The sequence below is a fragment of the Tamandua tetradactyla genome, chromosome 5 (genome assembly GCF_023851605.1).
Source record: "Tamandua tetradactyla isolate mTamTet1 chromosome 5, mTamTet1.pri, whole genome shotgun sequence".
Taxonomy (NCBI): Eukaryota; Metazoa; Chordata; class Mammalia; order Pilosa; family Myrmecophagidae; genus Tamandua; species Tamandua tetradactyla.
In genome coordinates, this window is record NC_135331.1 from 105,673,393 (window position 1) to 105,696,939 (window position 23,547).

At 39.8% G+C, this 23,547-nt stretch overlaps 1 protein-coding gene across 6 annotated transcripts in view; it reads left to right on the forward strand.

Annotated features, from left to right (window-relative positions):
- The window catches only part of LOC143684753 (adhesion G protein-coupled receptor F4-like), a 50,614-nt gene that overhangs the window by 23,594 nt on the left and 3,473 nt on the right, over positions 1 to 23,547 (forward strand). For 3 of the 6 annotated variants that reach the window (XM_077162011.1, XM_077162012.1, XM_077162016.1), the window contains 2 exons: positions 2,345 to 2,386; positions 2,827 to 3,228. In XM_077162011.1, the coding sequence (XP_077018126.1) occupies positions 2,345 to 2,386; positions 2,827 to 2,979 (195 nt within the window). In that variant the 3' untranslated portion in view covers positions 2,980 to 3,228. The other 3 variants (XM_077162014.1, XM_077162015.1, XM_077162013.1) reach the window with 3 other exon arrangements.

Genomic DNA, 23,547 nt, shown 5'->3' on the forward strand with positions numbered 1-23,547 from the left:
AAACTTTGTAGAATCTCAGATAGAGTCCTAGGTGTTCTTTAAAGTTGGCAGAAATGGTTGGGGTTTTGCCAATCACGGTAAGTTGCAATATCTAGCTGAAGCTTGTATAAAAGCAGCCTCCAGAGTAGCCTCTTGACTCCATTTGAACTCTCTCAGCCACTGATACCTTATTTGTTACAATTCTTTCCCCCCTTTGGGTCAGGAAGGCATTGCCAATTCCATGGTGCCAGGGTCAGGCTCATTCCTGGGTTTCATAGCCCACGTTGAGAAACTTTTACCTCTGGAAAAATGGCTATGATTTAAAGATTAAAATGTTCCTTCTGTTTCCTTCCATGTCTTAGAGGTACTTAGCTATGGCACCTCTGACCCTATTGTCAAGTTGGATTTAGATGATCAGACCAGTTGAGTGGTAATCTCCTTCCTTCTCTCCTCACTGGTTCTTGTGCATCCCTCCTAAAATTTCAATGTTAGAAGATGACCTTTATTTTAGACGACTATTCTTTGGTAAGGGATATGTGAGGTTATACTCACAAGATGTGAAACAAGCTCAATTTCTGTCCTTTCTCAAGTAATTGGGGAATTCAGTGACATAACAGTAATTTTCCAGTGTGCAAAGTGATGACCTTTGTTATTTGTTTTGGGTGCTAGTCAGAAGTCCTTTGACCTCTTGCCTGCTATTTCTTGTAAAAGAAAGTTTTCATTCATGGAAATGGGTCTGACCATAGGTTACATAATCCTAGGAGAGTCACTTTTCTTTGGATTGCAGTCTTCTGATAGGTAACATAAATATATGGATCAGGAATGATATCTATTGTCTGTTCTCACTCTAACATACTTGGTTTGGCAAGCTTACCCCTAGAAGGTATTTTATTCCCTCTTGGCTATTAAGCTTGCATTTTTGGGAAGCTGTCATTACCCAGACTGCTTACCACGCCTATGAGTAATAGAAAGTTGAGTAAGTCCACATTCTTAATTATGTTTTTAAGCAGGGGTGAGCAAACTATGTAGCCTGCTGCTCATTCTTATAAATAGCATTTTATTGGAACACAGCCATACTCACTCATTTATGCTTTGCCTATAGTTGTTTTTTTGAGCTACAATGGCAGTCAAGGAGTTGCAAAAGAGACTGTATGATCTGCAAAGCCTAAAATTATTTACTACTTTGTCCTTCATAGAAAAAATGTTCTGACCCCTTCTTTAATTAATGAAAATACAACTATTTAATAAAGCAGAAAAGTATCCGTATTAACATGTCATTATTACTCAATTTAAAAGGTGTGATACAAAAAATAAAGCAGAAAAAGAAATGCCAGTTCAGACCAATTATATATCCTACTCATAATTCTTTAATAACTTTGTACTATATTTAGTTCACTCTTTCCCTTGCATTGCTTTAAAGAGAATCCTTTGACTTAAGTGTTTTTTTTTTGAGGGGGGGACAGATTATGAAATCAAATGCTCTTGGTTTCATATAAATCTCCCCAACTCTTGAAATTGCCCTAATTATTTCATTTATCTTTTGACTTTGTAACTTAACTCTAGAAATTATTGCTGCTTTCTCTTTTCTTTTTTTTCATGACAAAAAGAAAAATACTCTATTTTAATTATATATACTCTACTTTTCTCAGCAAGCCTTCCCTGTAACTCTAATTTTTCTTCACCATGTAACTATTCTTAAAAATCCAGGCTTCTGTCCACATTCATTGCAGGATTCAGATTTTCCTTTGACTTCCATTTCTCTTTTTAAAAGGCTGACCATCACTTATTGTGACTTTACAGAACCAAATAATTTAAATGGGAAGACAGCCTGGCCTCATAGGTCTCTGTAGCTTTCTGTTTCTCTTCTGCAGAGACATCTTCTACCAGCTTGGAGGCCCTGCTGCCATTTCTTGACACTTAACTCCAATTCAATGTAAAATACAGGTTTCATTTTCTCAAAACATCCTCCATGATTCTGATCTCAAACCACAATAGTCCCTGTTACATGTCTCTGTCATCAAGAGTCTCTGTCATCAAGATGTCTCTGTCATCAAATAGCCACATCAATATCTGAGAAGAAAGCAAAAAGATTAGGAAGGTCAAAAACTCTGTTTCTCATTTGTAGACATTCAATAAATATCAGTAACCCTCATTCATCATGCCATGAGAAGATCCTTTTCCAAGGGTAGAGGTAGACTGGAAAAAAAAAAATAGCCACCAATATGTTTTAAACTGAATCAGTGCAATCTGAAGTTTCTAATGCCTGATAACATTCTAGATGATATTTAGAAGAGTAGTATTAAAATAACAGCTGACATATTGTCTGCAGCGCTATCCCTCATTCTTCTATTGAATTTTGCCACAGGGATTCTTCATCTTGTTGTTTGGAACCATTATGGATCATAAGGTAACTTGAATTTGTTTTGCTCATTGTAAATGATTTCCTTGTGGCCAAGGGAAGCAGGAAGATGAGGCAGCTGCTTTACCCAGAGAACCAAGCCCAGGGGAGACTGTGGGCATGGTTTGGGGTACATCCATAAGGAGGAAAGGAGTGAACTATTCTCTCTTGTTTCTTGCTCTTTATCAAGTCAGTAAGAGGCTGTGTGTGAGTGTAGTAGGTAAAAAGGGTAGGGACCACAAGCACAATCTGAATCTTAGTCCTAAATTTGGTTTGAGTATACCTCTACTTCTACCCAAGTCTTATTTTATAGTGCTTTGCTAGCCATCTGATGCTGCTTCTGACAGGGCTCCTGCTCTCAGTGTTGCAGGACATGGGTCTGGGCTTGGGGATTTTATTGTCTCCTCTGACATCTGTGAGGTAGTTTCTCATTATCATTGCTTCTTTAGATAAGAGCTGCTTTGAGAATGAGGATGACTTCGCTGAAGGGGAAATCAAGGGCAGCAGAGGTAAGCCCTGCTTTTAGACCCAACACTGGAGGATCGATGTCCTCAGCATTTATGCAGAGACAATTCTATAGCTTAGTGCTCAGGGTTTCTTAGTAAGCAGAGTCATTTTGGCATATATCCTTTAATTCATTTCTTCATTCAACAAACTTTGGTATCCTGCTAAAACTGAAGATCAGCAGAATATACCCATTCAAGATAATTTTCCACACTAGGTTTATTTCAGCCTGGCATCTGGAGAATTGAGATGTGAGAACATGGACTTGGGATTGTAGGTTCATAAAATGTGAGAGCTGAGAAATAAGAGATAAGCTGGAAAGGTGCTTCTAGTTCAACCTACTCGTTTTATAGGTAAGGAAACCAAGGACCATAGGATTTACAGAATCTCTCCAAGGTCATCCAGCTAACCAGGAGCAGAACAACTGACATCAAAATCTCCCTCTGGTATCCTTGTTTAGAACTCTTTCTAGTAAACTACACTTCCTCAGGTTGAAGTACCTGTGTACATAGAGACATTAAGGGAGATTTCTGTTCTGGCTGTCTGTCTTTTAAGGCATCAGTTAAAATTGCCAACATTGCTATATTACTTAGAAAGAAGAAATTTGTTCAGTCAACATATTCTCAGTAACAGCTACTTTCTTAAAAACAAGCAAATACAAAACCTTCTGCACATATCAAGAACCTGCATTTAAGGTTAGCCAGTAGTAGGTGTGACTTTCCAGGCCATAGTCCATCAATTCTAAGATATATATTTTCTTTCCTACTTAACATTTCTGAAATTAGAATGTGTCTTACAATCAAAGTTTATCATGGTTGAAATGACAAGATCTTTTTCCTTTTATTTCTAATTGGAATATAAAAAATAATGGTGTTGCTTACAATATTAAATTTAGTGAAATATGATCATTTAATTTTCTGTAGCTGGGTCAATTTGGATAGTTATACTCATGGCTTCATTTTTACATGTTTGTCTCTAGGCATATATAAATAAATATAGATACATAAGCATTTTATCAGTGCCATTACTCATTGATACCACTATTATCATCATCATTATTTTTTTTTTTACCACCTAGAATGCATCATTAAGCCCAACTAATGGATCTAACTTGATGAGTCGTTGAGGATGAGAAGTGAGTATTAAAAAATCAAGGAGAAGCTTGACTTGCAAGTTGTAAGAAGCCACTCAGTGCCCTTGTGAGCAAACTATTGTCTGTCGTGTGGTGCTAGAGTGAAGTGAGAGAGGATAGGTGGACATAATTTTCAGAGAATGGAAACATCTTCATTGCCTAGCACATAAATGAAAAGATATGTATCTTCCTTTACATGGTATCTCAGTTAACATGACTAAATCATAAACACACTCTTATTCTGTAAGAGAATGCTGCCATCACACCTTCACTGATACAGGATACACCCTCACTGTCCACAGTGCTCCACACACTTTAATTACATCTGCCAGTGAGTGGTGACACTTATAATAGACACATTGTGAGAAGGAAAACTTAATTAACTGACATTATAATGGAACAGACCCATTTCTCCCTAATTATGTGGTGCCCATGATCATTCCTAAGGGGATGAGGGTGAGGTTGTAGGAAATTAGCTGCCTACTCTCAGCCAACTCCTGAGATTCATTTCTACATAGGTGAAATCAGGGGGACACAAATACTAGGCAGTCATGAAGGGGAGAGTAAGTTACAAAATGGCAGCCAGCAGCCTGAGGTAATGAGGGGAAAATGGGCAAGGATGATGAACCTTGATAATGGATTTGTCTTCATGGCCTTTCTACATGGATATAGGTGAGTCTCAGGTCTCTATTTTTAACACCTTCTGGCATCCTCCTCCTCCTCTTTTACATTCCTCTCTTTTCAGCCCATGAATTAGTAGTAAGCACTGGGGTAAAGCAAGGGGTTGAAATAGTCTCACGCAATCATAAACAATCTATGTAAGAAGAATTTTTAAGGGACTTCTCCTGTAACAAATCCAACAAACCTGAGGTTGTGCTGTTATGAGACATTGGTACATGGTCCTAGGGAGAGGAAGGATGGCGTAATAGGGCACTGTCATGTACACTGCTTGGCATGAAGGCAAAAATGAGGAAGTATAGGATACTGGGAAAACAAAGAGAGGACAGTACTTGCATATTATTCTTAATTAGTCATCTGCACACATGAATTCTTAAATTAGAATTTAAATAGAGAGAGATGTGGTAGAACTTTAAGAAGATTGATTCTTCCAACCTCTTCCCATTTCAAAATCTGTGGGATTCCTCCATGGTAGAATGTCGCTATACCATTTCTTTATTAGTTACTAATTGAGAATGAGTTCAAATGATCTATTTAAAAAAACACAGCTGACCTTCCCATTAAGGTCTTAATTTGACAACCATCTCTTCTAAGGTTTATAAGATAGTCTCAGGTGGAGAAAGCTTCTGCCTCCTGGGGATAGTGTACCCAGCAATTTTAGAGAAGAGAAGCACGGTTGAGGTGTTCTCTCCAGCTAGTTGAGCATGGCTAGGTTGGCTTTGGCAAAGGTTGGAGAAAACTAGCAGAGCTAAGGTCTACTTCCTAGAACTGAGGAAGTGCACAAAGCTTAGTCCCAGTATTGGGAGAGAATCCAGAAAGGGAGTGGGTTTGTACTAACCACTCTCTTTGAACCTATGATGTGGGTGATGATGATGATCTGAGGTTTTCCTTTTCTTTTCAGCATATCCTCCATAGTGGTCCTGAGCCCATTGAATTTATTTTGTAATTGGGGCCCTTGCTTTTAACATTTGAACACACAAGGAATCAGCAGGATTGGTGATAGCAGCTTACCGACATCATCGTATACCATGTTGAAGCCAACAAGCTTTAAAATGCAGGGACAGGAAATTAATAAGTGATCCTCCAAAGTCCAAAAAAAAAAAAAAAATGCCATGCAGAAAATCAGGGCAATTTCTCAGCAGAGAGAGGTGTTACAGCCATGGGATTTAGGGCAACTTTATAGCTCAAGGACTCAGGGTGTTCGGTAAGAACCAGGCAATGGCGCAGTTGAAGGCAGGTCTGAACCATGAGGGAAATGGCACTATTTCAGACCTTAAACTGGCAGTCAAAAATCAAAGACTGACAGAGTCTCATGAGGTAGGCAGAATTCCAGTGCAAGGAAGGGAATGGGAGGTCAGAACTGGATTTGGAATGAGAACTGAGGCCTAGGTGTGGGTGAAAGCTCCTCATATCACAGCTACCAAAGGTCAGGATTGTTCTTGGAAACGGGATGGAGCCAGGTCTGTACGTTAGAGTAGATGGATCCTGGGTCAGGGAAGGAGGACTGCAGAGGGTGAAAGCCAGGGAGTTTGCTTCAGGAGTAGATTCTAATTAGGATATCCCATCCTAGGAGAGAGAGGAAGGAAGGGGACATAATTCTTACTCTGAGACCACAGAGGTGCAATATCTTTTGCTGTTCAATGGAGGGCTGGGCATTAAAATGACCCAGAATGAGCCTGGCCCTGGCACTGCGGGATCTACAACACCTTCCTGACCAAAAGGGAAAAAAAAAGTATATAACAAAGTAAGGTATCAGTGGCTAAGAGAGTTCAAATAGAATCCAGAGGCTATTCTGGAGTGTACTTTAATGCACGCTTCGGCTAGATATTGCTAATGGCCAGTGTTTGTCAAACCCCAAACAATGTCTCTCCTATTAACCCTAAATAGCAACCAGGGCTCTGAGATCTTGCAAAAGCTGCATGCACTAAGTTTACTTTTCATAAACCTACAACATCCAGATGGATGTTATCCTAAGCCAGATAAGTCCTGAAAACAAAGGCACTAGCCTCTCCAAGATCATCAATGGGTTCCATCTCCCTATCCCATATTGTTGAATCCCTTTCCAACATGAAAAAGTTAGAGTGGGCATAGCCCAAATACCTCTAAAGATTGGGAGACAGATCAAATGAGAAGGAGGAGTCATAATAGAGAAGTTAGGATTTAACAAAGGAGTAAAAAATAAACAAATAAAATGACCCAGAGACTGTTCTACCCACTGTGATATCAGGATCATGAAGAAGCCTCTTTGTTCCTTTAAAATCTCTTCCACATATTTGTTTATGCCTGAAAGTCACTTAGCAGGATGCTGAGCTCTTCATTCCACAGTGAGAAACGAGACTTTTCAAGCAAATACCACTGAGAGAAGCAACACAGTCTCAGATGTAAAGTTGTAAATGAAGACCAGCAGAGTCATTCGGGAGACCAAGTATTGATAGCGGCAGAGAATGAAGGCCCTGAGTCCTGAGTTTAGGGCTGGGGCAGCAGCGTGAATGATAAAAGCACAGAACAATAAAGCTGGGTGAATAGCCTTCCTACTGTAGGATCTTGAGGAAATTATTCCCTGCCTGGGCACCTCTATTTTCTCATCTGTGAAACATGGTTCATAGTAATACAAGCTCACAGGAAAGTTTGCGAATTAGATGAGCTAACACGTTAAAAAATCCTTAGAATAGTGCCTAGCCCAAATTAAGACCTCAATAAATTCCTGGTATTGTTACTACTATTGACCAATTTTCAACCACTTATTTATTTATTTTTTAGGATGCCCCATTCCACACGTTTGCCTTGGTCTTGTAACTGAGAGGTGTTGCCTCAGGAGGAGAATGTGGAAGGCGAGTTGCAATGAGGAGGGAGAGTCAGACTCACTTGGAATCTTGCTCTTCTTGCCAGGAATGACACCTAAGCTCTCACTGTGATAAAGTTTGCTGAGGAAAAAATTGAGGATAGTATTTTTGACTCAGCTCCATGGAAGTTGATCCACTGACCCTTTGACCTATTGTAACCTTCAAGAGTCTGGTTTCTTGGTCAACTTTTGGCAAGATTAAAAATAGACCTGTGGACCATTGCGGCCTCCTAGGCAAGGCTGGGGCCATTGGGGCCCCACTGGACTTGGTCTGGTTTCACACCTAAGACTTGCTCTGGGCTCCGACACTAGTCACTCTATGCGGATTCTGGGATCCTGGGGGAAGAACAGCAAGACTGGTTTTGGGGATAGGGTCAGGGGTAGGAGTAGGAGGGTGAGGTGGCAGGAAAACACTGGATCTGTTTGTGGAGACAGTTGTCACAGTAGGTTTCCTAAAGGCAGGGAACAGAAGAAAAGTAAGAGAATTTTTTAATGTTTTCTATTTTAGTTTACTTGAGACCTTGAGTAAAATGGTTTAACTCCTTGTACCTTCATTTTAAGTGAAAAATATTCTTGTAGGTATTATTATTTGTGTGTGTTTAATGGGTGTGTCTCTGTGTGTGTGCTTAAACCACTATACATAAAGAAGATTCTGGTTGTTATTTTAGAAATGAAAATGAATATATTTTTCATTAACAATTTGCCCATCTGTGAGTTCACTCCAGATGAACTTCTCCATTGGCACCACAGATTCTTGGGTATCAACCCTGTATCAGTCCACCTCAACTCACTGACCAGAACCACAAGCAGGCAAGGATAATGTAATTCTACCATGAGCCCTTGAGTGGGGAACCTGGAAATATTTGATAGCACTACTGTCTTTCAGAGATTCTGAGTGAAATTTCTATCACCAGTTTGTTCTTACAAAACAAGACCATGAGTAAAGCTGAAGATGGCCACGTGGGTGAGGGTAGAGCAACTTGTTCAAAGAAGGAATGTTAAAAGCTATTTGATGGACGGTGCAGTGGTGACACAGTGGCAGAATTCTCGCCTGCCATTCCAGAGACCTGGGTTTGATTCCCGGTGCCTGTCCATGCAAAAAAAAAAAAAAAAAGCTATTTGGACACCCCTGGAACTTCTTCACAAAACAGACAAACAAATAAAAGACCAAATGTGCATCTCTTTGCAGGGCTACTTTCAAAATCTTTAACATTGATAGTTGAGAGATAAAACAAGGATTGGCTTCAAACAACAGTAATCTTTTCAAGGATGAAAGTTTCTAGTCAACTGGTAAAATTAAAATACTTTGTTCTAAGTGAGGGATATGAATCTAACTTCCAAATTTGTGGTTTCCTGAGCATTAATTTATTGACTCATATTTCCTTCCTGACTCTTGCTACTGTAAAAATAGCATTTGTTTTTCTCAAGTGAAGATCCAGAAATTCCAGAGCATCATATAATGCAAAGCCAAAGAATTGCCTTTATTTGGTAATTTATTTGGTAGTGTAACAAGGTCAAATTAATAATTTCTTTATGCTAATGCCATTTAGTCTCTTTTCTTTTTTAAACATGTAATAAGGGAAATACAGTGCTAAATATAATCAATTCTGTTCTAAACTGACATGTGTTCCTAAAAATCACTGTACCATGCAAACCCAGCAATGAAAATCATAGGATTTATGGGAAAAATGGGATTAGGGCTATAACACCCCAGAACTTTGTCAGTGACATGTTGTCTTAGTTTATTAGTTGCTGCTATGACAATCATCATACCCTGGTTGGCTTAAACAGCAGAATTTTTTCACCTCATAATTTTAGAAATTAGAAGTTCGAAATCAAGGTATTGCCAGGTCATGTTTTCTCCCAGAGCCTATGGCATTCTGGTGCTGGCTTAATCTCTGCCTACATTATGTAGCAATATCTGTCACCTTCTCTGGCTTCCACTTCTGACTTCTACTTCCATGTCCAGTTTTCTTTATTAAGAACTTTAGCTCTGTTGGATTAAAGTCATTTTGGACTCACTTTAATAACATCTTCACAGGTTCTGTTTACAAATGGATTTACGTCCTCATCGACTCACCTAAATTAACAGCATATTCAAAGGTAGTATTTACAAATGGGCTCACATCCACAGGACCAGGGTTAGGATTTGAGCCTGTCTGAGTGGGGAACATGATTCAACCTAACACATACATTTATAAAAAAAGATAGGAACCCAATAAAAACAGTAAAATTTTATTCTTACTTAGGAATAAATTCCTACTTAGGTAGCTGATAAATACTTGAACTGAGGTGGCTGCAGATGTTTGAAGTGTGTGTGCGTGCACGTGTGTGTTTTTAAAAAGGTTCTACATGGCTCGGTTCATGTGGGTGCACTTTTGCATTCACCTATTGTTTCTCATGGATGATATCACACATAAAATTCATGTTATGCTCAAATTGTCCCCTAATATATCAATCCAGTTAGAACAAACCCACATTTTCAAAACAAGCATTACAGCAGAGCTGAATATGTATCATGCTAAATGCCGTATAGAATAGGTTCTTATCACTGCAGGCACACTGATATCACCTGGGAAGCTTTAAAAAACTATTGGCGGCTGAATCTAACCTCCAGAGATTTATTCAATTAGTCTGGGGTAGGAATCAACATTGGAATTTTTTTTTAAAAAGCTGCCTAAATGATATGACAGGTAAAGAGAAAAAAATCTTATTCAAAAGTTTAATTCAAATACATAGTTATTGATTTCTTACTAATACCCTTACTTTGAGGAATGCAACTGGAGAAAATGAAATCTCTCTGGTCATAGATTTTATTTTTCTTTTGCTGGTGACCAATAGTTCATCCATGAAAAAATGATCTGATGTAAAATAATGTCACCCAATGTTGAATTGTTATACAAGGACATGATGCAAAATGAATATATCTGAGAACTGAGAAATGGGTGTGGCCAGGAGTGCTTAGGGATGATGGTCTCAGAGATCAGGGACCTGGGCTTGGCCTGATGGCTGGAAAGGATTTGGACAGACATGGGTAGGTGCTCACCTTGGGCAGGGAGGAGAGAATGAGCACTTTAGAAAGGGAAGTGAATTGAAAATAAAGAAGGCATTCATGGGAGACCATGAAGAGAACTGCCTACCCTGAGCATAGAGCCTTGTTGATCACAGAGGGGAAATGTGCCAGGTGACAGCTGGCCTAAAATAAACTTGACGGAGGTGGTTAGACTTGATCTGATAGATCATCATGATGATAGAGAATTGTACTGAGCTGTACTCTGCTTTGAAGAAAAGTGGTTGGCCACGTAAAAAAGAGCAAGGGGTCAGAGAAATGGTAAGGGGGGTGGTCGGAACAGGAAAGGATGTAAGGGGATTTGCTAGGAGAGTACCACACAGGTCCTTGGATCACCATCTCACTCTAACTTCAGCATCCAGGCTGGAATTTAGGCAGAAGCATCTTACTCATGAGCAACTCAGGTTGTTGATAAACTTTTCTACTAGGAATTTCTCCATCCTGGTAGTTGTCAGTTTTGAGCACAACTCAGAGGTTGTGTCCCCATTTGTAGCTCTTTAAAAGAAGTGAATATTTCACTTGCATATTGTGGCCGGATGATATTTTCTCATCTCTTCCCATCCAACCCCACCCTCCTCCTCATTCATTTCATTCCATTAAGGGGTGTGGTTGAAAGTTTGTATTATACAACAAAAGGAGTGACTTTTACTTGGTGTTTGTTTTCTCAACCCAGATCTTCAAGAGGTAGCAATCTGCCCAGGGAGCGGGGAACTGGTTTCCAAAGAGTTACAGGATCTTTGGGAAAACAGTCAGTGAATGACACCAATAAAAGTGGTAACCAGGGAATGAAACTCACATCCTGCCCCTTTCCCACAACTTCTTCTGGGAGGGGTTCTGATAAGTTTCAAAAGCCTTCAGTGGGAGATGATATGATGAGCCAGTAAAGGAAATATTTTTAGCTGATAAAACAAGTGAAGAATGTTAATCCTCAACAGACATTAAAGCAGGAAATGAGTGTGCATGGGTGGTTCAGTGGTAGAATGCTCGCCTTTCATGCGGGAGACCCAGGTTCGATTCCCAGACCATGCACCTAAAACAAAACAAAACAACCAAACAAACAAAAAAAAAAACAGGAAATGATCAAGGAAAAGTAACCTCCTTCCCTAGAATGGGAAGGCATTTTAAGGTCATGAACAGGACCTCTGTTCAGACGTAGAAATGGGCTGTAAAAGTCAGGGAGTAATACACTGAATATCTAAGCCTCTGTGATGGGCTTTTTTGGTAGGTGGGATTGGCTCTGTGATGCCCTTTGTACATAAGCAGTGTGGTTTTATTCAGAAGACAGGTTTTGGAGATGGACAGGTGTGTATTTTAATTCTGTCCTTTCCATATTCAGGTGACTTGGACATAACAGGTGACTTGGACAAGTTATTTAGGCTCTTGGAACCTTCCACTTTGCTAATCCATAAAATGGTAATATGAGGCACACCTTAAGTTATTGTGGGGAGTAAGGAAGAGGAAGCGTATGAAGGTGCCTGCCCCAGCATCCAACATATTGTAGATACTTGGAAAATGTTCATTCCCCTTCCTCGTGTCTCTGCTTGGCTGTGGATGGGGGCTTTGAGTGCGTAGCTTTTTCTTTGGCAGTGCTTTTGCTCTGTACAGCAAGTACGGTGGGGAGAACTAGTGGAGTTACTTTTTAGGACTTTTATTAGGCTCAACAGCAAGAGTTAGAGGAAGAATTCACCTTCTAGGTGGTCTGGCCTGGTCACAGGCTAAGAAAGGGAACAGGGTTTCAGTGCAATAAATAACAATTAAAGCCAGGTCTAGAACTTGGCTCAGGAGAGCAAAGAACCACATACAGGATAACTTTTGGTTCTTTTCAGAATAACTGGATTGTGGTGAAGATAAATTCCATTCTTGAGTGACTTTAGCCTTTTAATTCCACCATCCAAAGCAAGCTTTATGAAAGATTAGTGGTAAGGGCCCTCTGTATGTTAAAATTAATAAGTGTTTACAAAGAGTTTTATGGGGAGATATGTCACTACACTCACATTAGAATTAAGAAGAAAAACCACTGGGATAGGAAACATGAGCTCTGCATTAAGCCTTCAACACTCCTGACTTAGTTTTTCTATCTGTAAAATGATATATGCCCAGAGATGTTTTAAGGCAAATGGAATGGTTCATGAGAAAACACCTTGATTTCTTAGGACAAAAGGCATTTTATGGGCACATGGCATTATTATCATTACAGTCCCGTTGCAACCCTGAGCCAACAAGCTTTCTGTTCTCAACGTCACTCTAAGTAATTTTTATCTCTATCTTTTTTCTTAATAATACAATGTTAGGGCAGATTTCATTTTAGACAATTCCAATCCAACCATTTATTGAAGTTTGCTACTGGTAAAGCATCATAGCAAATATTAGGCATAAAGACAAAAGAGATGCCAGGCCAATACTATAAATAGTTTTCTGTGAAAAGAGGCCATACATGTATTCTGAATGGCAACGTGTATTCTCGAAGAAACCATTTGTAGTGGATGTGATGGTGTCCTGCTGAGCCTTCCTTGAGGATAGGAGAGCTCAGTCCTCCAACTGGGCCAGAAGTGTTGCTAGCTGCTAGCGCTCAACTGAGCTCCTCCTAAGACTTGCCCTCCGAGAACTGAAGGAGTCTTGCCTATTACTTGGGTCAGCTCATATCCAATGACTGAGTGATGCTGAGCATAAAAGCCCAGCCCCTGCCTCAATGTGGAACATTTCTGAAGGACTATCTCAGCTCCAGAGATCCTTATGAGATCAGCTGAGGCTTCTAATGTGACTTCATCACAGTTTGAGTTCTCCTTCTGCCCTACCCTATTCTCTCAGTCCCAGATAGATGCTGTTCCTGGGGATACTCCTTAATAAACTTCATGCTAGCAATTCTTCATCACAGAGTCTGCTTTCCAGGACACATAACCCATGTCACCATTCATAGAACACTACTTTTATTGGCACACTAATGCTATTGTTTGCTCAGAGTAAGTTGAAGGAGTTGACAGTCTGAATGTTCTGCTTGATAGACTTAGGGAATGATATCTGAGGACATGGTGACCCTAAGGAAGTAGGTCACACATTTTTTTTTTAAAGCCACAAAGGAATCTGAGATACAAATATTTAAAGCTACCAGTATTAGACACCTGCCGATCAATGACATTGCAGGTTGTTAGGACTGTGGAAACAGAAATCACAGCCCCTGACCTTGAGCACTGCTACCCAAGGTGATCACACTTTGAGATGTGATTGTTCACTGAGGGAGAGGGCAGCCAATTCTGAGGGAGCCCTGAGACCAGTGGAAAGTGGTCCACGATCCAGCACTCTTCTTGATTTTCAGAGGAATTATTTAGTAAAGGAAAAAATGGAAACACTCAGGGTCTAGAAAGTGTCTACGAACTTCAAGGGCACCTCAGTGGTAGGAGTCATATAGTGACTCTTCTGTCCCTGTTTCCTCACCTGTCACTGTATGAAGTGGAAAAAGTTTGGCTGCGATCTTGACTCTCCAATTCCTTGACCGACTTGTCCCAAGTTTGACATGGAAGATTAGCAGAGAGGATCCTTTGGGCTAATAGACACCATTTTTCTGTCTCATGAGTGCCCCAATGTGAAACAGAACTCCTCTTGGGAAGTCAGTCTTGGGGAATGGTGCTGGACCATGTACCTGGGAGACATAAAGACACCATGTTTCCTGCTTAGGCTACTACTGAAGTCCACTGAAATCTGCTACTGCAATGTTAAGTTACTACTGCAGTCTAGTTGAATCACCTCTGAATCATGCTCTCTGCAGAGATGTGAACACCAGCCTTTGCCTCCCAGCCTCTGTCTCTGTTATTCTGAAGTCTTTTACTTATCCTTTAGCTTTGCCCACTTCTAAGCTAACTCCAGCCATTTTAGAGAACATGTTCAGAATTTCACACACACCAGTGATTGAGGCTGAAGTGAAGGTGAGCTCTGAGTCCAGGTGGTCTGCCAGCCTGTTGCTGTTTCCTTCCTCTCCTTTTATGGCAGTCAGGTCTACCGAACATCTGTCGTGTTGTGATTAGTGCCCTGTTCTGAATTCTGCCTTACTGGACAAGAGCCCTGACTGGCCATTTGGAAGAAATTCATCCTTGGAGGCTGTGCCATGCCTGGCTGGAGTCCTGCTCCTTGCATGGGTCATTCCTCTGGGATTAGACTGTCACTGCCTATGTTCTGGCTGCTACATCCTGTGCAGTGCCCTTCGTGAATGCTCCTGGTCCAAGGCCAGCTCCAGTTATCCAGCCCTGCTGGACTCTGGGAGTTGCATAGCTGTCCGTCTCTGCGGGGCTAGTTCTTTAGGCCGTTAGTTTCTGGACTAACTTTAGATTCTTCTCCTTCCGCATTAACTCGTACTGAAGTCCCAGGATACTCAAGACAGAGCTTCTTCCTTGCAGTCCCCATCCTGACCAACCCACATCCTACTTTCACAATCCAACCCTGCCATCAGAGAAGTTCAATAGATAGATAAGACCCTAAAAACAAGTTCTCCCAACAGAGATTTTTAAAAAAACAGTTATTTTTTTTTTACTCTTTTACATTTTAATCAGCGCATATAGCAAGAGTGTCTAAAAATAGGTTTACTTGGCCCACAGCCTCTGAAGAAAGTTTTTTCAGGATCAGCCCTGCCTTAGGCTTTCAGACTTTATTTTGACTTTAATCAGAAGGGAATATAAGGAGCCCTTGTTTGGCATGAGCTGTATCAATACCTGATTAAACTCATTGCTTTGTTTGATCTGATTATGTGCTCCAATTGTAATAACTGGGACTCCACTTTTTTCCTGAAGCGAGCTTTCCATATTGTGCCAGATCTAATAACAAGCCTGTGCCCTGTATTGAGACACCGTTCCTTGATTTTAGGTCTATGTAAACTGGGGACCCCACCTTGCTCCAGTCCTTTCTTTTTCCTCCGAGATTTATTCCCAGATTCCTCCTCCACCTTAGCCAATATCTACTTCTGGGTACTTTTTACCATGTACCGCCTACCTACTAGGAAAACCCTTTACCTCCTATAGGAACTCCTTGTTGCCCAGTATTTGTTTGAACAACCATTTACTTCATATTGCAATGTTTGCAAATATATTTATTGATTTAACGTTTATTAAGCAGCTACACTAAGCTTATAATTGTGAATAAAAGCCAGTCACTGTTTTCAGGGAGCTTACAGCCTATACAGGAGAGAGACAATTAAAAAGGAAATTCTAGTAGCAGCTAACTGTGCAAAACATATCTAAATTGGTCCGTTTTATCTTCATAGGAATCCTATGAGAGAGACCTTATTATTTTCATTTTATAGAGGTAGAAAGTAAGTCTCAGACAGGTTAAGTAGCATGGCCAGGATCACTGGAACAGGAACGGGCAGAACTAAGTTTAGAAACCAGGTCATCCTAACTTTACTATACTATGAATCCTTGCCTCGGATTATGATGGGTCTAAGTGCAGCTTGTCAACTTACATGAAAACAGTGTGCTGAATTTTGATTGGAATTGCACTGAACCTATAGGCCAATTTGGAGAGAATTAATGGTTTAATATATCTTTTCATGTTAGTTTTTTGGGTCTATGGGTTTCCTTTAGTTTCTCTGCAAATGAAACTTTTTTTGTAGCTTCCTGTGTAGGCATCTTGCACCTTTTTCATTCATTTTTTTTTAGGTATTCGGTGTGTTTTAAAATGTTAAAAATGTTAATTACTTATTGTTATTGCAGTTACATGGAAATAAATCAACATTTTGTCATATTTCTCCTACATCTAACATATATATATATTATATATATTATATATCTGTATAACACATATTCTCATATTCTAATGGCTTATCTGTAAATTTTTTCCTATATATAATCTAGTTATATGCAAATAAAGATAGTCCTCTTCTTTGGTAATGTATCATTATTTTCTTTTCCTAGCCCTACTGTTTGAACTTCATTTAAATATCTGAATAAATGCTGGATTCATTAGGGTACACTATGGTATACTTTTCTTTGGTTGATTTCTCAAGTCTCTCTTGTTTTTGCTATATTAAAACTATGCTTTGTTCAACAGTGTGCTTATCTAGTCTACACTCGGATGTCAGCCAGACTTAGGAGTGGGTGGCACCCAGATGGCTAAGAGTTGGATCTATGTAGACATATGAAAGCTTCTCTCTCTGACTCATTTATTAATAAAGGTTTCATTCTATTCTCCACAGACTAGATGCCTTGATAGCACTGCCCTGTTATTACCACTTTTTGTTTCTCTATGCATAGACAATATCTCAGAAGCTGTGTGTGGTATGTGTGTGTGTGTGGGAGAGAGAGAGAGAGAGAGAGAGAGAGAGAGAGAGAGAGAGAGAGAGGGAGGGAGGGAGGGAGGGAGGGAGGGAGAGAGAGAGAGAGAGAGAGAGAGAGAGAGAGAGAGAGAGAGAGAGGAAGAGTTGCCAGTATTGTTTTAAAAGGTTAAGAAAAAATTTTTTTTTTAAGTTAAGAAAAAGAAAACTTTCTCAAGCCTTGTTTCCTACTTTGCAGGCGATGCTGCCATGCTTTGATAACCTCTTTAGTTTCCTCTCCACTTTGCTATGGGGCCTATGAATTTCCAGTAGGGACTAGGGAATCAAGCCATGGAAGTCTTTTAAATTTAGGTAAATCCCATGCTCACTTTATTCCGATGCTGGAGTCAGTCTTTCAAGGGTCTCACACAGAAGCCCAGAGAACTACACATTAGTCTTTGTAAATACTCTCCTTGAACTTGTCTGTGGCTAGGCATCAAATACTCATACTCTTCACCAGATGATAAAACTGATATTTACCTTTTAATTTTTTCTTCTTATACTTTTTGGTGGGGCAATTATGGAAATGGGTAGAATTAAGATCCTTTGATCTTCTAAAGGCAGCATGCTTCAGATTTTCAGCTTTATGCACATTATACATATGCTTCCCAAAGTAACTCCTTGACATCATGACTGATATTTCTTGCCTGGCAGAAATATAAAAAAATGTACATGGACATCAATGTTCTGTCCATGAGGAAGAGGGTAAAGGTGAGAGAAAGAAAATTGGGGCTGGTCAATGACTGAAAAAGGATAAAAATTCAGATTTTCTGACTGTTAAAGAGCTTTCTTGAGTAAATTATTTTTAACCTAGTATGCTGATGTGATCTATGCATAATTCTGCACAATTAGTTGAGATATGTGGCTTGATAGTTCTACCTGTTTGTCTATCTATTGCATATCTAATAGACATATAGATTCAAGTCATATAATAAGAAATGTACAAGCATTTATTAAATATCTCAACTTAACTTTCATTTTGAGCCTTGCTCCATCTCAATAAAAAAAAAATAATTAGCCCATAATAGGTAAACTTATTCTCAATTAGTTCAGGATTTATCCTGCTTACTCTATCACCACTCTTATCCTGGGCTTGCATTTCCATTCTGGGGCTTCCAGAAGCTTCCTACATTAGCAAAGAGGAGACCTCAAATCTTTGGGTATGCTCTATCATATATTGGCATCTGCTTTGGTTGTTGGACACAGTCATGCTGGCATCTGCTGACATTTCTGTGAAGAATTTGATCCCTGGTCATCCCACTTTATTTCTCATTTTCTCTTTCTCCTAATTTCACCGCCTGTTTTTCAGGAATGTAGAGAGGATTCAGCCGTTATCTCATGCCTCTCTCAGATCATGGGAAATGCTGTGAAGCTGCCTTAGTCCTTCTCTGCTTCTCAGGGCATAGGACTTGTCTCAGAAACTTCATCAGTAGAAAATGATCATCCTGTTTCTAGATCTCCTCTCTCCCCATGGCCAAGAGAATCTTCATTTATTCTGTGATTAGAAAAACCCACTCTGCAACTGGTAGAAACCCATTCTTCAAGTACTCTGTAAATCTTTCTATCTGTCCACAGACTAAGCTTTTCAGAACTAAAAGGGCAGGAATTTGATGTTTGGTTCTATGGCAATGATTCCAGCTCAAACTGATGTCCATTTCATGCCTATAAATCCAAACGAGGTGGGGGAGGAGGTCATAAGATAAAAAGGGGTGCGTATGTATAAAACACATTGATTAATATCTCGCTTTTGTCTGAATAGATCCATCTATGTGCCCATCCAACTTTCCTTTGAATACTCCAGGAAAATTTTCAGGAGGCTGTTTTACCTGGGCATGTTAGGGCAAATGTTCAAAGTCATGACATATTAGAAGTGCCAAGAACATAAGGTAGCTGTGGTGGGCAGAATAACAGCCCCCAATGAGGTCTACATCCTGATCCCCCAAACCTGTGACTGTGTTAGTTTACATGGCAAGGGGAGATGAAGTGCCAGTGGCATTAGGGTTGTCTATCAGTTGACCTTGAGAAGGGGAGAGTACACTGGGTTATCCAGGTGGACCCGATAGAATCACAAGGGTTCTTACACATAAGTGCAAGAGGGGAGTCAGAATGAGAGACTGGAGATGCTACACTGCTGGCTTTAAAGGTGGAGGAAGAATCCAGGAACCAGGAACCGAGGAGTGCAGGCACCTTCTAGCAGTAGGAAAAGATAAGGAAACGGATCCTCCCCTGGGGCCCGGAGGAGGAATGCAGCCCTGCCAATACCTCGATTTTAACCCAGTGAGACCCATTTTGGACTTTTGATCTGCGGAACTGTAATATAATACATTTGTGTTGTTTTAAACCCATAAACTTGTGACAATCACAGCGGTAACAGGAAACTTACTAAAATAGCTTTGGCCGTGCTATCATAATAATTCATCAGAAAATTACTATAAAATTTGGCTAGGCAACAGCGCAGGGACAATTGATTTAAATAAACACTTAAGTGCTACCTGGTGACTGGAATCTTTCAGTGATGCCTTGAAATGACCTCAACTTACAGCTGTTCCCCAAAAAGATTTGAAGAAGTACTATGCTCTAAGCATGCCAGTAGACTTATTGTTTTGTGGTTAAATGATTTAAAAAGTTGCAATAATCCATTTGAGTCACAATGGCAGTGTGGAGGAAGAAGCTCAATATGTGAACATCCAGGAAAGGAGCATTTTATTACAAGGACATCTGACAGAAATTAGGCAGCCACTGAGACTTGCCCAGGAATCATTATTAACCAGTAATGGTGCCAAGGGTTGGTGCTTTAGCCCTCCCAAACTTCATGCCAGGAAGTCTGCAAGACCACCTGATACGGGTTATGGATAATTGACAATGTCTTCACCCCATATAAAGTAGGATGTAAGCATAGCATTGTTTCGACCAGAAAGCTACTTCTAAGTCTCTCCAATACAGAAATTTGACCTGTCTATGCATACACAGGACAGGGAAAAGGGCCGTGAATCCAGGTTCCCACGGTCATGTGGGTCTCTGGCTGAAGCTGGAGGAGGCCTCTGTGTCCTGGAGAACTGGGTTGGGGCGGTGGCATTTGAACAGGGCATACATCTCAAACATTATGTCCTCTCAGATTGTCCTAAGAACTGCCCCCCTCTTGACACTTTTATATGACACAACTGCAAAATCACAGCTTTCTTCTAAGCCATTTTCTAACCTGATTTTCTGTTAGTTATTGAAAAAGCACAATTCTCCCATCAGCCATGTGCCAGTTTCTGTGCTATGAAGATCTGGCTGCTTTATGCCCAGCCCTTTCCCTCACAAGTTTTCAGAGTATTTATAACTTGATACCTTTGAATCTAGAGTCAAAGCTTTCTCACATGATCATTTCTAAGAGAATGGATAGAATTTGAGCTAACAATTACTTTAGGCTCTTTCTGAACCTCCACCATTACATGTGCTAACCCTTTAGAAACATACCAAATAGAGGTGAAGAACCTGAGCTTGAAGTGAGCAATGTAGATTTGAATCCTGGCTCTCCCATTTATCTGCTATGTGACCTTGGACACCTGAAATAGTTTAACAGTCTCCAAACTGTTAAAGTCCCTCAGATTCAGATACTGTCCTCTAATTATCAACAAAGTAGTCTGAGTGATATCTGAAATTGACCGATGTTTTGCCTTAGGTTTGTGTTTTTGAAGCTTTGTTTAAAGAAATTATTTTGTACCCCTAGATAACAAAGGTGGGCCCCAACACTAACATATTTAATTCATCAATAGCAGTGGTTCTCAGCTGTGATGATTTTGACCCTGGGGGAGCATTTTGCAATGTCTGGAGACAAGGATGATAGTCATGATGGGATGGGTGCAACTGGCATTTCGTGGGTAGAGGCCAGGAGTGCTGAAGTATCCTGCAATGTAAGGGCAGCCTCCACAACACAGAATTATCCAACCCCAAATGTCAGTGGTATCGTCGAAGTTGAGGAACTCTTAACTACAGTGGACTCTTGGACACTGTGATGTTAGGTGGGAATCCAGTTTTTATTTTTTTACACAAAATGAGTCAATTTTCCTAGGACTTATTCTTTGGATTTCCATCTACCCTCAATTTAATAAAAATAACAATAACTACTAAGGTTATTTAGACCTTAATACATACCATGGTCTTGTAAGTGCTGGTGTCAGTAGGAATCCTTCATATACCCTGTCCCAGATTATGCAGATGATCAAGGAAAATAAATTAAATCACTCAGAGTCCACATCTATAGCCAAACAGAGACAGAAAGTACTGCAAACTTCAGTTGACATTATCAGTACGTAAGTATTCACCCAAGTCTAAAGAAGCTGCTTCCAGAGCTCACATTGGAGTTAGGAGGGATTTGCACAGAATAGAGAAGAGGGCTGTGGAGTCTCAGGGTAGAAAATCACAATGTCAACTAGGATTCAACCCCAAAAGAAGAGAGATAAAGCCTATGTAGGAAAATACTGAGAACAGGTCTAAGTTCTGAACAAACAGACAACTGGTTTCCAGGGAGTCAATCAAACAGAAGAGCCTGGAAAGTGAGCAGGATTGGAGGTAGCAGTCTGGAGAAGGCTCTGGTTCTGGGGCAGACAGAAGAACTGTAAAAGAAGTAAATGCCTTTGGAGGCTGAGAGGATGTGGGAAAAGCAGAACAAAAAAAAATGTGCTGAAATAATATAATGTCAAAGCGATATAACTCCCGTAGAGAGGAATTTGACACTATCTAAGAAAATACACGTGCTTTCACTCTTTTCCCCTGCAGAACCGTTTCTTGGAATCTGGTGTGATGAAATAACTTCCGAATATTAAATGACACATTCACAACATTATTCATTGAAACCCTGTTTGTATTAGTAAAAGGGTGGACTCAATTAAGGACGTGTGAATGAGCTGTAGTATATAGTCTATGTAGGGGTGAAAAAGAAAAAATAACAAGAATATATAGTGCTAAGTAAAACACTCCATAGAATTGCACTACACAAACAGTGAACCCTAAGTTAAACCATGAACTTTAGTTAATAGTGCACTTATAAAAATGTACTTTCATCAGTTGTAACAAATCTACCACATCAATGCAAATAGTTAATAATAAGATCGTATGTGGGAATCCTGTATTTTATGCATGATTGTTCCACAAACCCACCACTTTTCTAATAAATGAATGGATTCCCTCATAAAAAAATAAGGTGCGGAATTGTATATTTAGCATAGTATCTTTTATGTGAGAAAGATGGAAAAGTTAGAGAAAGTGCACATATTGAATTTACTTTTATTTTATTTTATTTTTTGCATGGGCAGGCACTGGGAACCAAATCCGTGTCTCTGGCATGGCAGGTGAGAATTCTGCCACTGAGCCACCATTGCACTGCCCTGTATTTATTTTTGGTTTTTATTTTTTTGCAATTTCATTGAGATACATTATATATTCACATAACATATAATCATCCAAAATGTACAGTCAATGGTTCACAGTATCATTATATAGCTGTGCACTCATCATCACAACAGATTTTTGAACATTTTCATTACTCAAAAAAAAAATTAAGAATAAACATAAAAATAATAGTAAAAATGAACACCCCAAACATCCCATCCTCCAAGCCCTCTATTATTTATTTATTTTTTGTTTTTATTTTCTAACTCATCTTCCATACTTTGGATAAAGGGAGTATCTGTCACAAGTTTTTTACAATCACATGGTTACACCGTAACTGCTGTATAGTTAAACAACCATCTTCAAGAATCAAGGCTCCTAGATTACTAGTTCAACAGTTTCAGATATTTCCCTCCAGCTACACCAGTACACCAAAAACTGGCAAGGGATATCTACATAATACATAAAAATAACTTCTAGAATGACCTCTTGACACTATTTGAAATCTCTCAGCCATTGAAACTTTATTTCATTTCACTTCTCATACCCTTTTTGTTCAAAAAAGCTTTTTCAATCCTATGTTGGCAGGGCCAGGTTCAATCCCAGGAGTCATGTCCCATGTTGCAAGGGAGATTTATACCCCTAGAAGTCATGTCTCACATAGTGGGGAAGGCAGTGGTTTCACCTGCGGGAGTTGGCTCAGAGAGAGAGGCCACGTCTGAGTCACAAAAGAGGTTCTCGGGGGGTGACTCATAAACATAATCATAAGTAGGCTCAGCTTCTCCTTTGCAGGAATAAGTTTCATAAGGACAAGCTCCAAAATCGAGGGCCGGGCCAATCAATTTGGCAGTTCCCAATGCTTGTGAGGATATAGTCTCCCCAGGTGGTGAAGTTTAGTATATCTACCTTTCCCCCAGTCACTCAAGGGCACTTTGCAAATACTTTTTAATCTTCTGCCACAATACTCTGGGATATATTGGGGCAACACACCAACTTGTATAAACCAATAAGATCTCACTCCCTATTATACACATACATATCTGCTTATTTTTAAAAAAATCTATTCACAGATATAATAAGTAGGAACTAGTAAATAGGTTACTGTTTACTGTAGGAGTCAGGGTGAGGGAATGGGTTGGACAGAGTAGGTACGTGCATTAGTTTCCTATGGGTGTTGTAATAACACAACATAGGGACTTAAAACAACACAAATTTATGATAGTACAGTACTTGGGGTCACAGTGGGCCAAGCTGTGTTCTTTCTGGAAGTTGT